The 15,676-nt window shown below is 44.9% G+C and overlaps 1 protein-coding gene and 1 pseudogene across 6 annotated transcripts; both read left to right on the top strand.

The window, feature by feature from the left end:
• The window catches only part of LOC123998976, an 899,899-nt pseudogene that overhangs the window by 3,250 nt on the left and 880,973 nt on the right, over positions 1–15,676 (top strand).
• LOC123998938 (atherin-like) lies at positions 4,992–15,590 on the top strand. Of its 6 annotated transcripts, none has more exons than XM_046304198.1 (7): positions 4,992–5,430; positions 7,760–8,120; positions 8,612–8,809; positions 8,926–9,010; positions 9,517–9,631; positions 11,855–12,386; positions 14,265–15,590. In XM_046304198.1, the coding sequence occupies exons 1-6, from the start codon at positions 5,077–5,079 to the stop codon at positions 12,002–12,004; spliced, it is 1,263 nt and encodes a 420-aa protein (XP_046160154.1). In that variant the 5' UTR covers positions 4,992–5,076; the 3' UTR covers positions 12,005–12,386; positions 14,265–15,590. The 6 variants fall into 6 exon arrangements, with proteins under 6 accessions (XP_046160154.1, XP_046160152.1, XP_046160153.1 ...); XM_046304196.1 differs by having other exon boundaries at positions 11,855–12,409; XM_046304197.1 differs by having other exon boundaries at positions 11,855–12,432.

The raw sequence follows: 15,676 nt of genomic DNA, 5'->3' as shown, positions 1-15,676 counted from the left end.
TTGTCTGTTTGCATTTATAAAATTGTGCTGGAATGTCCTGTTTCCATCATCCGGTTGTGACTTTTTTTTCCATGTCAGGTAATTCATCTGCATTAAATGGTTGGATGGAAACCTTGTTATTGTCCTACTGTGCCTTTCCTGCTTTTGTTGCTATATTCACATAAGCATTACTCTCTTCTGACCCCTGACCTTGGTGTCTTCATACATACACAGCACTTTGTTAGGCTGAGTTCTAGCTCACTTCTCCTGACCTGTTTTCCAATCCCCTCTACATGGATCATCATGACTCCACAGCCCCACTGTAAATGTATTGTGGTGTCCACATGACCCACTGACCTCTCAGCAGTGAGTCACATACCTGTTAAAGAAGTTTCTCGTGAGCTGTTCCTAGATCTGAGCCTATCTAGCCCCAATCTTAACCTTAATCATTAGGGGGGAAAGACTAAACAGACCCTGTCAGTCTCTGGTCTTCTGTAACTGAGTCATATTTGTTAGGGAAAATTAACATTTCTGTAACGGATGACTAGATAGTTCTTCCCTCTTCTGTTTTGGAAAGTTTTCTACTGAACACAACCTTGACGTGTCTCTGTCCCCAGGTGCGCTTTCCCTCCCACTTCAGCTCGGACCTGAAGGACCTGCTGAGGAACCTGCTCCAGGTGGACCTGACCAAGCGCTTCGGCAACCTGCGCAACGGAGTCAACGACATCAAGGGACACAAGTGGTTCGCCACCACTGACTGGATTGCCATTTACCAGAGGAAGGTGAGAAGGCCTGCTTCCATGGCTCTTCTATTGTTCACTGTATAGCCACTGGAGAGAGAAGCAGGTTTGGTTGGGACAGAGAGAATGGGTTGGGGAAAGGGAGAGATGATTTAAGGGGTATGATTCAGAGCTAATTCCATTTGGTTTGGTCTTGTTTGGAGACATGTTACACATGCATTACTCACATAGTCTTACATAGTTGGAATGGGGTCCACTTGACTAATAACATGTTGTCCGTAACCAGTGACTGTCAAACCGCGTATGTCAGAAACTGAGGAGGAATGATACTGTGAAAGCTACAGTAGCAAGAATCTGAGCATTCTCTGTGTTTCAGGTGGAGGCACCGTTTATTCCCAAGTGCAAAGGCCCCGGTGACACCAGCAACTTTGACGACTATGAGGAAGAGGAAATCCGAGTCTCCTTCACAGAGAAATGTGGCAAGGAGTTTGCCGAGTTCTAGGCCCAACCAGGAGTAGCGGAAAGAGCCAGGGATGTAGAGAGAAGGCAGGAACAGAAGGAAATGGGAGGAGAGGTGATAAGCTGGACTGCTAACTTGCATTTTGTAATTACGACATCAACAATGTAACAACCCCACCCCCCAAATGAAGAGCGAGTGAAAAAGAACGAGAGAAAAGACCTGAAAGAGCCAGCAGTGTTGCCTTTTCTGATTGTTTCTCACCTTGTTACTTATCCATGTCCTGTTTTCCCTCTTGTGTTTGTGGCGAGGGTAGAAGGGGCAGGGGCTAACCACCTCGCTCTTCAGTTGGTTTGTATCTTGGCAGAGGTGTAGCGACACATTTTGAGTCATTGCAGGCAGGTTGAGGCATTGATGTTCTGGTACTGAATCGATGCTCCTCCTGAGTGGGTCCTCTCTACAAGCTTCTCAATGAATGAGGGCACCTCAGTCTTGTTTTGTAATTGTCCACCCACTCCTATCTTGTTACCCCAATTCCCCCCCCCTCTGTCTCTCCATCCTGACTCTGTCCAAGCAATACCAAGTCCAACAGACGTGCCTATCATAATGCCAACTGGTTGCAAAACCGTGTGGAAAGCATTGGTGCAGAGCTTTGGCTATTGGTGGCATCAGCCCTTGTGCCCTTTCTAGTTGAAAGCTTGACACTCTCTGCACACGCCTTCTGTCCGCTCGTTGTGGCATGATTATTGGTTTCAGAGGATTCTCTCATCGCTTGCAGTTCAAGCAGTGCTGACCACTTTTTGATCCGAGAAACAATGTTTTCTCTTTTCATTTAGGTCTTACTACCTTCTTTTTTCGGGACCTGTGAAATTGTGTACATGAGCATTTCTAATGTTAATTAAGTCTGTCTTTTCCTCTTCAACTGAATTTATTAGAGCATTTTAAAACCCTTTGAGGATCATTGTGTCCTCAAGTCAATCTGTGCTTGTGTGTTAGTGTTGAAGGGTGGGTTAAAAAGCAGTGACTAACATAATGATCACACACTCTTCTCTGACTAGTGTTTATTTAATTCATAGCACATTTATACATGTATGTTGATGTATTATAGAAAAACGTGAATATCCATCTTTTTTTCCCAAAGTTGTCTCTTAGCTGTGAAACCGAAATGAAGATTTCAGAAATAAACAAACAAGTATGAATTCTGCCAAATTCGCAAAAGTAATGACATTGCTTACGCAGACATGTTTGTCAGTTAACTATGAAGGTGGTGGTTTTTAATGCGCAGGGAAAAGTAGCAAAATGATGCATGTTATTTTTGTACAATATCACTTTTAAAAGAAAAGCTGTGAAAGGAGTAAAGCTGGTCGTGGTGAGGGATCTGACATGTTCAAACTGACTCTCACCTGCCCCTTGTATGATGGGTCCCCACTTTTTATCTGACAGAAATCATGTCATTTCATTCAGTGTTGAGTTAGATGTGAACGGTTAATGCTGATTTAATCATGTTAATTCACCAGCTCTGTTCAACCTGCTGCTGGCCGGTTTACTCCTACATCCCCTGAATTCATCTTCAAATGGACACTTTCACAATGTATGACTGTTGGAAGTCAGGATGTAAATTTGTCAAATTATTTTCCTTTTCCTCATGAGATAAAATGTATAACAATCTGATTTATGGTTTTTGAAAAGCTATCCTGTGATTTTATTTGCAATGTCATATTTTTGGATGCAAGACAATCGCAGCCCAAATCTCACCAATGGCTGGTTTGTAGACAGAGGTGTGATAATGCAACACATTTACATGGTTTAGTTGATTTTTCAACAAGGCTTTGTTTTCCCACAAGCTTTTATTTTGGGTTAATAAGGTTAAGAAATTAATTTATGTAAACACTAAATGAGTGATTCGGACCCCCACCAGCCTTCATTAGGCACCACACCTTGTGCACCTCTCTCAAATGTACTTCTTGTGTTTAATATACAGTATTTATCCTTCAATCAGTTTTGTCATTAAGTCTATTGTAGTATGGCTTATTTCTACCGAATGTTCACATTTTAAATTGATGAAAATGATTCTTTGGCAGTCCTAGAGGTTGCATCTGAATGTCTGGAGCGGTGGGCTAAGAAGGCTACTTTACAGAAGAAAATAAACGTATCGAGTGGAGATACAGACTTCCAAACTTATGCTCTTTGAAGAATATTTTTTTTTCTTTTTTTAAATCACTGTTCTTGCATGTGACACAACAACCAAATGCAAGATGTCCAAGACCCATGACATGTTTTAATGACGATTTGAAATTTGCAACCATTCATATACCACAACCAACTGATATTTTGCTTGTTTCATTGTTTTGCATCCCTCTGGTCTTTCTAAGCATCGTTAGTAGTAAGGGAGGATCAGTACCAGCTACAGGTATCCAGTCACCTCCACTGCCTTGCTAGGACCCTTTGAAGCACACCTCACTTCTCCAATCATGTCTCTATTTCAAATGTTTTTTAAAGAATTGTGATAATGTAAGCTTAGTTGTGACTAGAAAGTTGGTCAATTGGTGTTCAGAAAACGATTTTTACCATTTGGTCCTGCAAACATTTAAGGTTTTGTGCTGGAAAAGTCACTCGGTGACTAGAGGCGGACTAAGCTCCATGAACCACTGATGTGACCGCTTTTAAAAATGTAATTTGGCTTTCCTGACCCATGACCTCATGTCTATGAAATGTTTGTTGCTGTTTCTACTGACCGCCTTTCACTCCCATCATTATAACCCTATCAGCTTTTCTGTGTTCATCTTTTCACTCTGTTTGATTGCCTTTGTTAGCATTCTAGTTTGACATATACTTCATATTGAACGTCTCCATTTTTTAACATCATGGAGAAAACGTTGCTTTAATTTTCATATTTTCTAAGTGTATTTTCAACAAACATTTGAATCCTTTTCCTTCCCGATTTGGGTACGGTGATGGTGTAGTCTATTGTACCCCCTGGGAAACAATACTGTATATCTGCCTTTGACAGTCTTAATTATCTTACCTTCTGGAGAACTTGACGGATACCCTTAGGACACAACGAGTATGTTAAAAAAAATAGTCATATTTTGCAAAATGTATCATTCCAATAAAGTTTTACTTGTTAAAATTTAAAAAAAATTGAGTACATTTTGTAGATTATACAGACTGTTTTGCTAACAGAATGTGTGTGTATGTTGGCAGAAAATGTATTGCTGTTTGTACTGTAATGTTTGTTTGTAGGAACATCTTGGTGGAGGGGGATTCCATGATGAACAAATAATGCAAGGAGCTGATTTCAACCTGTGTGGGGGGGGCCTACACCTCCTATACAAATATGTATGTCAATCTGTCTATTCCTCAGGGGCCTTCCAGATGAGTGTTCAGCCTCTGGCCATCTATCCAGAAAATATCAGATGGGATGAAGGAGAATAGCTTCACTGATAAGATGGCTCCTGGCTGTGTGTCTGGACTGGAGCCAGCTACCGCCATGGTAATAACAGCCGGCCCCCATATCCATCTGCATTGTGTAGCCTACAGTGCTATCACATACATCACACCCTGGGGAAAAAGTGGGTTTATCCTTAGACTCACCTATTGTATATTATATGAAACGTATATATTTTTTTTAGCCCAATTTATTCAAAGTATTAAAGGTTTTGTTTTTAAAGTGATGATAAATTAACACTTGGGCGCCTCGTTAGGACTAACTTCGAAATACCACCTTAAATATCTCCTGTAGAGCTTGATTCTATCTCCAGTGGGTCACCTTAAAAGCGCACAACAACGCAAGCGTACAGCGAGGTTTCAATTTTTTTCTCTAAAGCCGGACTCGGGCCGCGGATCGCAACAAGGTTGACGCACTGAGGCAAAAACGAACGAACGTCCCCAACCAGGAGAATGTCTGAACCCATGTACCGCGATTGGATTTTGGACACTATTGACTCACTGCGGTCGCGAAAAGCCAGACCAGACCTTGAAAGAATTTGTCGAATGGTCCGGAGACGACATGGATCAGCGCCAGAACAAACCAGCGAGGAACTCGAGAAACTGATCCAAGAGCAAACAGTCTTGAAAGTTAACTACAAGGGCTCGATTTCCTATCGAAATGCAGCCAAAGTAGTCAGAAGAAGCAGGAAAAAGGATGACCACACGACCATAGGAACTACCGTGGAAGAAGCTAACCACTCTGATTTGAGCAACGGGGACAGCGCGCTAGTTCCCATTGACCAGGATGAGACCGAGCATTTGGAGGTAACGCAAGGCAGCCTGTTTCAGTGACCCCGTGCCGTGACACACCGTCCATCTTCCCCAGAGAAGATAACAGACCCACGTCCTCACTAATATAATGAGTGGGCAGGCATATGGTGTAGCTGGGGAAATGGTGGTGTAGAGCGGGATTCTCTATTCAGGGAGGGGTGGCGTGATGAATGCAAGTGCACCGAAACAAACTGCCGCAGACGGGGAGCGGCTGTAGCTACCTCGCGCGACCGAGGTGAAAAATAGCCTACCAATAACAATGGAAGCTGCGCTTGCAATAATACAAAAAAGAGGTTGTGTGTAGAAGTGAGTTTGCCCGGGCGCTGTTTGCTCTACAGCTTTAATCGACAAAACTTGCACGATTGCCAGAATTGGCAACAACCACAGCCTAAAGCCGAACGCTCTTTTCAAGCCCAAACTCAGCTTTTCAGTGAAGGGGGGGCGAAGCGAAAGTCATACCTCGGATGTGCGTGACCGAATGGGGGGGGGGACATTGTGCTCGGGTTATTTCATTAAGGGGGTGACGGTAGATGTATTCATAAGTAACACGCCGCTACATATGAAGCCACGTTATTTAACGGGTTTCACGAGCGTCTGTCGGAGGAAAAAATGACCCAAAGTCGAAGTAGCCCCACTGAAGGTATTGCTGCTATAGAGAGAGCTTCGTGGTTAGAATTGGTCACATCCGACTAGGTTCGGGAGCGCTCTATCTGACTGAAGTGGGAAGTCATTTCGTGCGACTCCTCCATTGCGCACTTTTGTATTAAAATGGGAGAAAATGGTGACGTTGTCCACGCTCTGTTCTTGTAGCGTATTATATATCCACAAGAAAAAGTAGCAGATTGCGTCAAGTATTATCCTTTGTGTCAATATATGTAATTAAAACTATTATTTACAGGTACAAATAGCATATTCTGCATATCCCAATAATGGATCTCATGATTAACTGTCAAAATATTTGCATGGTAGTTAGGCCTATTCTTCAATAAAATAACTTTAATGTCTGACTCAAAGCGCCTCTGAGGTGCGGGGCGGGCTCTGCTGAGTTGAGCGCTCGTACTCGCGCCTCCGCTAGTTGTGGCTTTGGACACGCACACAGGCTGAAGAAGCTCATTTCTGTGTTTATATACAGTCATCGACGATAAAGCGAGTGCAATAAACCGTGTGCATATGTGAATAACACTTATAAACTTATATGTGGCCCATATTAAGCTGTATTGGAATGAATAATTGTGGTTGGAATACCGAACACAATGTGTCGAATAGCGCTGCTGTAGTTCCGAACAGAGTGAACATCCTGTGTGCTCTACGGGGACAAGGCCTCCAATGGCAATTATTGTCGACAGCGGTCATATGAAGACTGGTTATTGCGACATCTGTATGAGCGTGGCTTTATGTCATGTCTCCTATAATCAGGAGTCGACTCGCGCTAGTGCACACTATGTGCGCTCTAACACATTTTCAACCCGCTGATTACAGTTTATGGCACGCTCGTGAGTTTCTCCTTTCAGGTGTAGGCCTAGTTGTGTTAAAAATCGGCCAATGAATGAATGTTTGTCTGACTGCTGCTTTAGCGAAAGGTCAGAAGAAAATGTGTAGGTATCATGGCTCATTTTACCTGATACTCAGTTTAAATGAAATCATTTGAATAATGTTTATTTAAGTTATGTAAAGAATGCCATGATACACTTCTATCCAATCATTAACTTACAGTACAAAGGGGAGCCACTCTCTCCCCAATAGTTCCCTCCCCCTCCAGTAGCCTGCTGTCCCCTTCCCCCTCCCTTGCCTGAGTAGGCTATGTTGCTTCTCCTGCTGTACTTATCACTACCAGCAGAGCTTAAGGATGTAGACTAGCCTATAGCCATTGTGCTGCCAGTCAGATTGACACTCCCACTGTATTGTTCATTTATGAAATGATCTGAATTAATATTCTCTGTGGGTATTGAGAATATCAATTGTCCTTCTGTTATTCTCAAGCATGTCATTAGTACATGAGGCACCTGATTAATGGCACTGATGTAGTAACCAACTGATCTTTCTTTTTCACACTATAAAGTGGGGTGGATCATTTTGGGGGAGTATGATTAGAATGTTTTCACACTATAAAGTGGGGTGGATCATTTTGGGGGAGTATGATTAGAATGTTTTCACACTATAAAGTGGGGTGGATCATTTTGGGGGAGTATGATTAGAATGTTTTCACACTAAAGTGGGGTGGATCATTTTGGGGGAGTATGATTAGAATGTTTTCACACTCAAAAAAAAGCTGAACGGATGGGGAATCTTTTCAAATGGTTATGTTGCAATGGTTGTGTTCCAGAATGAGCTGCCAGTGTCAATGGAGACAGACAGCACCATGGAAGAGGAGGAAGAACAGGAGGGGGCTGATGAAGATGGCCATGAGGGCTCCTCTCCCTCTCCTGGGGGTGAGGATGCTGTGCAGGGGGGGTCTGGTGCTGACCCCCCCTACTCTGCCCCCTGCTCCCCCAGCTCCCCCAGCGGCTCTCGCCCTGGCCACAGCCCTGTGTCTGACCGCCCCTCTACCTGCAAGACCAGTAAGAGGTCCAGCCCTCTGTCCCCCTCTAGTCCCCTGGCCCTCAGGCAGAATGACTGTGTGTGTGACTCTGCCTTCTGCCCTGTTGATCATGGACCCTCAGGGATGCAGAGAAACACAGGAACTGGTTAGTATGCTGTGTTAACAGATCATACTATGTGTATAAGTGTAGCCGATGTGGAATGGCTAGCTAGTTAGCTGTACAGCCCAGTGGTGACATCACCCGCTCTGAGACCTAGAAGTAGCCTAGTTGTTTCCCTTGCTCTGCACTGGCCATGGTGTCTGTGGAGCAATGGGTAACAGCTTTGTGAGTGTGTTGTGGTGTTGGGAACAGAAGATTGCTGGTTCAAGCCCAGTGAGGGACAGACTATCATGTTACACATGTTTTGGAGAAAACACTAACATATAATTGTGCTTGCCGTAGTATCTTAATATTGGGTAGAGCCCGTGATTTAGGAGTAGGTTTGCGTTGTATTGACTACCAATGAGTTACAGTATAGTGAGTGAGTAAGCATCCAATGCCAGGAGACAGTTTCAAGCTGATGTGTGTGTTTATGCCCATGTATGACTGGGCATCTTTCTTCCCCCCCCCCCCCCCTCTCTCTTTCTCTCCTTCAGGGGCTTTAAAGACGATAGTACAGGCATCGGGGACCTGTCCCTGGGTTCAGAAGAGCTTGGTGAAGAGAGAGAGAGAGGATGGGGTGAGGATGGAGGAGAGTGGCCTCACTTCTGACCAACTGGTTCCTGACTGTGTGGATGAGACCATGAAGGGTTCTGACAGACAGCCCAAGACGTTGTCTTTTCCCTCTGACGACTGTGGGTTTTCTCCTCTATTCTATGTCCGTCTCTCGTATTAGTTTCTCATATTTCTATTTTCATCGTGTTCCCAGTGAGGATGGTTAGGATATTACCGGCCACTGTATCTATTACAGGTGCTAAATACAAGAAGGGGATGGACGTTGCCTCTTACTTGATGGCTCAAGACGATGTCAAGAACGATGTGAAAAACAGAGAAATGTGAGCCTCTTATTAACCTTATTACATGTTGTTTACACTGTTGTTAACCCTCCCACCCAGCTACATTCATTTATTTCAATTTAACCTTTGTTTAACTAGGCAAGTCAGTTAAGAACAAATTCTTATTTACAATGACTGCCTAGGAACAATGGGTTAAATGTCTTGTTCAGGGACAGAACGACAGATTTTTACCTTGTCAGCTCGGGGATTCGATCTAGCAACCTTTCGGTTACTGGCCCAATGCTCTTAACCATTAGGCTAGTCGCCGCCCCATATACTTATCCCTCAACCACCACGCCTTAAGTCAACATTTTCTTCCCCTCCTCCGCCGTCAACTCACTTCAATGTAGACATCATACAGACATAACCCATGTGCATCCATATCTCCAAGGGACACAAACTGCCTCAAATAGCACCTTCAAATGAAACCGCGTCAACAAAAGGACACATTTCTTGTATTTTGTCTGCAGTGTCTCACGCTATCTCCCCCGTCCTCTACCCCATAGCTCTGTGAAGAAGGAGACGCTGAGGCAGAACCTATTGCTGTGGAGCGTGGCGGACGTGGCCACCTACATCTCTGCTGCAGGCTTTCCAGAGCAGGCTGTAGCTTTCAGAACACAGGTCAGTGCAGTCCCTCAAACTGCCACATGGGGGTGGTATCTGTACACTCAGAAAACCGCTCAGACAGAGTCCCTGTCCAGAGACAGCCTCTACCTGGCCAGAGACAGCCCCCAGGCACTCCTGGAGATGTGAAAGTGTTGGGTATATTATAATAATATGGTGAACAGTCCATGTAGCCTATCAGTAGGCAAGGTGAAGAGTTGACCTTATTGCATTACACTACCACCTATCCAATTCTTAGTGATCTGTTTGAAGTGAAGTTCCTATGGGCTAGTGCAGTGACACTTTAATGGCAGCCTGCGGGATTCTACACAGACTCGTGGCCCCCGACCTGTTGATTTCTAAAAGTGTCCATCTTGTAAAATGTATTTGAGTATCCCTGGGCTGGTGGTTGTTTCTTGACCTGGGTAAATGGCTTGGGCAAATAACAAGTTAAATGATATGAAAGCATACATGAAATATATACATAACATGTGCATTGCTTTCATTAAAATATATGAAAGTGCTCATCCATAAACCAAAGCAACAGATCCTGTACCCCCTAGACTTGGAGGCATTTGCTTTGATGTAACTAGTTCACACCCCAATCCACATTTACAGTGGGGCAAAAAAGGATTTAGTCAGCCACCAATTGTGCAAGTTCTCCCACTTAAAAAGATGAGAGAGGTCTGTAATTTTCATAATATAATAATAATATTATAATAATCATAGGTATACTTAAACTATGACAGACAAAATGAGAAAAAAATCCAGAAAATCATCACATTGTAGGATTTTTAATGAATTTATTTGCAAATTATGGTGGAAAATAAGTATTTGGTCAATAACAAAAGTTTATCTCAATAGTTTGTTATATACCCTTTGTTGGCAAAGTCAGAGGCCAAACGTTTTCTGTAAGTCTTCACAGGGTTCTCACACACTGTTGCGGGTATTTTGGCCCATTCCTCCATGCAGATCTCCTCTAGAGCAGTGATGTTTTGGGGCTGTTGCTGGGCAAAACGGACTTTCAACTCCCTCCAAAGAGTTCTATGGGGTTGAGATCTGGAGACTGGCTAGGCCACTCCAGGACCTTGAAATGCTTCTTATGAAGCCACTCCTTCGTTGCCCGGGCGGTGTGTTTGGTCTGCTAAATGACTTAAATGTAATGTAATGTAATTGTCATGCTGAAAGACTCAGCCACATTTCATCTTCAATGCCCTTGCTGATGGAAGGAGGTTTTCACTCAGAATCTCACGATACATGGCCCCATTCATTCTTTCCTTTACACGGATCAGTCGTCCTGGTCCCTTTGCAGAAAAACAGCCCCAAAGCATGATGTTTCCACCCCCATGCTTCACAGTAGGTATGGTGTTCTTTGGATGCAACTCAGCATTCTTTGTACTCCAAACACGACGAGTTGAGTTTTTACCAAAAAGTTCATCTGACCATATGACATTCTCCCAATCTTCTTCTGCATCATCCAAATGTTCTCTAGCAAACTTCAGACAGGCCTGGACATGTACTGGCTGAAGCAGGGGGACACGTCTGGCACTGCAGGATTTGAGTCCTTGGCGACGTAGTGTGTTACTGATGGTAGGCTTTGTTACTTTGGTCCCAGCTCTCTGCAGGTCATTCACTAGGTCCCCCGTGTGGTTCTGTGATTTTTGCTCACCGTTCTTGTGATCATTTTGACCCCACGGGGTGAGATCTTGCGTGGAGCCCCAGATCGAGGGAGATTATCAGTGGTCTTGCATGTCTTCCATTTCCTAATAATTGCTCCCACAGTTGATTTCTTCAAACCAAGCTGCTTACCTATTGCAGATTCAGTCTTCCCAGCCTGGTGCAGGTCTACAATTTTGTTTCTGGTGTCCTTTGACAGCTCTTTGGTCTTGGCCATAGTGGAGTTTGGAGTGTGACTGTTTGAGGTTGTGGACAGGTGTCTTTTATACGGATAACAAGTTCAAACAGGTGCCATTAATACAGGTAACGAGTGGAGGACAGAGGAGCCCCTTAAAGAAGAAGTTACAGGTCTGTGAGAGCCAGAAATCTTGCTTGTTTGTAGGTGACCAAATACTTATTTTCCACCATAATGTCTGTCATAGTTGAAGTGTACCTATGATGAAAATTACAGGCCTCTCATCCTTTTAAGTGGGAGAACTTGCACAATTGGTGGCTGACTAAATACTTTTTTGCCCCACTGTAGATGTTAGTTCAATCACTCCGTCTGTTCTCTGCCCGCAACAGGAAATTGATGGAAAGTCCTTGCTCCTGATGCAGCGCAGTGACGTGTTAACTGGCCTGTCCATCAGACTTGGGCCCGCCCTAAAGATCTACGAGCGCCACGTGAAGATGCTGCAGAGGACCCACTTCCTGGATGAGGAGGATGATCTCTGACCACGGTTGGGGGGAACAGAACAACACACTCTGAGGAGCAGATGTATTCATACAGTATACACACATACTGTGTTCACTGGATCTCTAGACCCTTCTGTAACCATTCAAGGAGGTGTGGGGAAAAGGACCCCGTGGTCATGACTTGGGCCTTGACAGTGATTATCAACATGTGTACGTGGGCTTCCATTCCACCTCTCTGTGGTACTGCTGTCACCTGACCCATTCTGGTGGTATTGCTTTTGTAGGACCCCTCTCTAAACTCATATAGGAATGTTAGGATCCTGCCTAATGACGCTATAGAAGTCAAATGGAGGTCTGCCTGTTCTGTAAGGGGAGGTCTGCCAGTTCTGTAAGGGGAGGTCTGCCTGTTCTGTAAGGGGAGGTCTGCCTGTTCTGTAAGGGGAGGTCTGCCTGTTCTGTAAGGGGAGGTCTGCCTGTTCTGTAAGGGGAGATCTGCCTGTTCTGTAAGGGGAGGTCTGCCTGTTCTCTAAGGGGAGATCTGCCTGTTCTCTAAGGGGAGGTCTGCCTGTTCTCTAAGGGGAGGTCTGCCTGTTCTCTAAGGGGAGGTCTGCCTGTTCTCTAAGGGGAGGTCTGCCTGTTCTCTAAGGGGAGGTCTGCCTGTTCTCTAAGGGGAGGTCTGCCTGTTCTCTAAGGGGAGGTCTGCCTGTTCTCTAAGGGGAGGTCTGCCTGTTCTCTAAGGGGAGGTCTGCCTGTTCTCTAAGGGGAGGTCTGCCTGTTCTCTAAGGGGAGGTCTGCCTGTTCTCTAAGGGGAGGTCTGCCTGTTCTCTAAAGGGGAGGTCTGCCTGTTCTCTAAGGGGAGGTCTGCCTGTTCTCTAAGGGGAGGTCTGCCTGTTCTCTAAGGGGAGGTCTGCCTGTTCTCTAAGGGGAGGTCTGCCTGTTCTCTAAGGGGAGGTCTGCCTGTTCTCTAAGGGGAGGTCTGCCTGTTCTCTAAGGGGAGGTCTGCCTGTTCTCTAAGGGGAGGTCTGCCTGTTCTCTAAGGGGAGGTCTGCCTGTTCTCTAAGGGGAGGTCTGCCTGTTCTCTAAGGGGAGGTCTGCCTGTTCTCTAAGGGGAGGTCTGCCTGTTCTCTAAGGGGAGGTCTGCCTGTTCTCTTCTAAGGGGAGGTCTGCCTGTTCTCTAAGGGGAGGTCTGCCTGTTCTAAGGGGAGGTCTAAGGGGAGGTCTGCCTGTTCTCTAAGGGGAGGTCTGCCTGTTCTCTAAGGGGAGGTCTGCCTGTTCTCTAAGGGGAGGTCTGCCTGTTCTCTAAGGGGAGTCTGCCTGTTCTCTAAGGGGAGGTCTGCCTGTTCTCTAAGGGGAGGTCTGCCTGTTCTCTAAGGGGAGGTCTGCCTGTTCTGTAAGGGGAGGTCTGCCTGTTCTCTAAGGGGAGGTCTGCCTGTTCTCTAAGGGGAGGTCTGCCTGTTCTGTAAGGGGAGGTCTGCCTGTTCTCTAAGGGGAGGTCTGCCTGTTCTCTAAGGGGAGGTCTGCCTGTTCTCTAAGGGGAGGTCTGCCTGTTCTCTAAGGGGAGGTCTGCCTGTTCTCTAAGGGGAGGTCTGCCTGTTCTCTAAGGGGAGGTCTGCCTGTTCTCTAAGGGGAGGTCTGCCTGTTCTCTAAGGGGAGGTCTGCCTGTTCTCTAAGGGGAGGTCTGCCTGTTCTCTAAGGGGAGGTCTGCCTGTTCTCTAAGGGAGGTCTGCCTGTTCTCTAAGGGGAGGTCTGCCTGTTCTCTAAGGGGAGGTCTGCCTGTTCTCTAAGGGGAGGTCTGCCTGTTCTCTAAGGGGAGGTCTGCCTGTTCTCTAAGGGGAGGTCTGCCTGTTCTCTAAGGGGAGGTCTGCCTGTTCTCTAAGGGGAGGTCTGCCTGTTCTCTAAGGGGAGGTCTGCCTGTTCTCTAAGGGGAGGTCTGCCTGTTCTCTAAGGGGAGGTCTGCCTGTTCTCTAAGGGGAGGTCTGCCTGTTCTGTAAGGGGAGGTCTGCCTGTTCTCTAAGGGGAGGTCTGCCTGTTCTGTAAGGGGAGGTCTGCCTGTTCTCTAAGGGGAGGTCTGCCTGTTCTCTAAGGGGAGGTCTGTCCTGTTCTCTAAGGGGAGGTCTGCCTGTTCTCTAAGGGGAGGTCTGCCTGTTCTCTAAGGGGAGGTCTGCCTGTTCTCTAAGGGGAGGTCTGCCTGTTCTCTAAGGGGAGGTCTGCCTGTTACATTTACATTTAACTCATTTAGCAGACGCTCTTATCCAGAGCGACTTACAAATTGGTGCATTCACCTGTTCTCTAAGGGGAGGTCTGCCTGTTCTGTAAGAGGCGGGTCAGTGAGTGCAGCCAGTGTGAAAGACTTTCTCTGGATTCCTCAGACTCTACACTTGGCTACCACTGGAGCCTCCTTTAAAAGACTGGTTTCTGTGCTCCCTGAGTCAGTTCCACAAGAAAATAATAACATGTATACTTGGAATATCTGTTCCAGCAAATATGGTTCTAGCATTTCTTCATCGTTTACTCAGACAGTATTTTTTTAAGACATGTCATATGGTACCCTCCATTTATCTAGACACTCAACTCTGTTTTTCTTTTATGATGACAATGTGAACTGATTTAATTTGAGAATGTACAGTATGAATTTGTTGATTCATCAAAGGTCATCAAAGGTCAGTGATCTCTCATTATACCAGCAAAGGAAATGGAGCTTAGTCTCCAGATGTTGTCATGGCTGCACCAGTACTGACCTAGGTTTTATTACTGTTGTTATCTGTTTCACTAACGTTTCCAAATAGCAATATGTAGTACCTGCTAAACTAAGGCAACATAATAGGTTAATTGTATTCCTCTTCCATTCATTTGTTCACATAATCTCTAAACATTTTAGATTAATTTAATCTACTGTAGATGAACCTAGATTTAATCTACAAAGTTAAAACAGTTTGAAGCAGAATTCTAGTTGAAATGGGCTGGCAGACCAGAACCAACGTAGCTCAAGGCCCCAATGTTTCTGCCTGCTTCAGCTTGAGGAGAGAGAAAAAACTTAATTCTGTTCTTTTTTTTTTGAGGGAAAATTAACCAACCAAAAAATGTACTTCATAACTTTAGGAAGTGTCATTGTAGCACTAATACGTTTTCTTTGTTTACAACCTCAACACAGCAACACAATTCCCCACGACATGGTAGACATCAAATTCAACATTGTTGTTATTTGTTGTTATCTGAGAGGATTACAATGAGGTCTCTTAATTTTGCCTTGTGGCTTCTGCTTTGAAACAACGTCACATTCCATATTTCCATCTGTTACGTGTTTGATGTCACACTGTTAATTGCTATGTTGGCCCTGTTTCCAGGGGGGGGGAAATGAAGTTATTGTCTTTTCCACTCTTGTAGTGTGATATTTATGATCTCTTTGTATGTAATAAGCGGTAAGGCTGCTAGATTAAATTGACTTGAAACAATGCCATGTTCAATCTGGCCTCAAACAACAAGCTGTAACATGCAACAAATAATACACAACCAAACGGATCAGTTTAGTCACCACTTTAGTAAAACAAGTGTATTTCTTTCCATTCGTTTGTGCCTCCACACATTGACATGTACAGTAGATAGCGGTAGTACACATTACATCAGATTAAGACTCATCTGCATTTAAGTCATCAAAAGGGGGTTTTCAACTCCCCAAAACCAGTCACAGTGTAGTTAAACTATTTCCCCTGA

This window comes from Oncorhynchus gorbuscha, linkage group LG16 (genome assembly GCF_021184085.1).
Source record: "Oncorhynchus gorbuscha isolate QuinsamMale2020 ecotype Even-year linkage group LG16, OgorEven_v1.0, whole genome shotgun sequence".
Classification (NCBI taxonomy): Eukaryota; Metazoa; Chordata; class Actinopteri; order Salmoniformes; family Salmonidae; genus Oncorhynchus; species Oncorhynchus gorbuscha.
The sequence above is the reverse complement of the archived record's forward strand: the minus strand, read 5'-3'. Positions and strand labels throughout refer to the sequence as shown.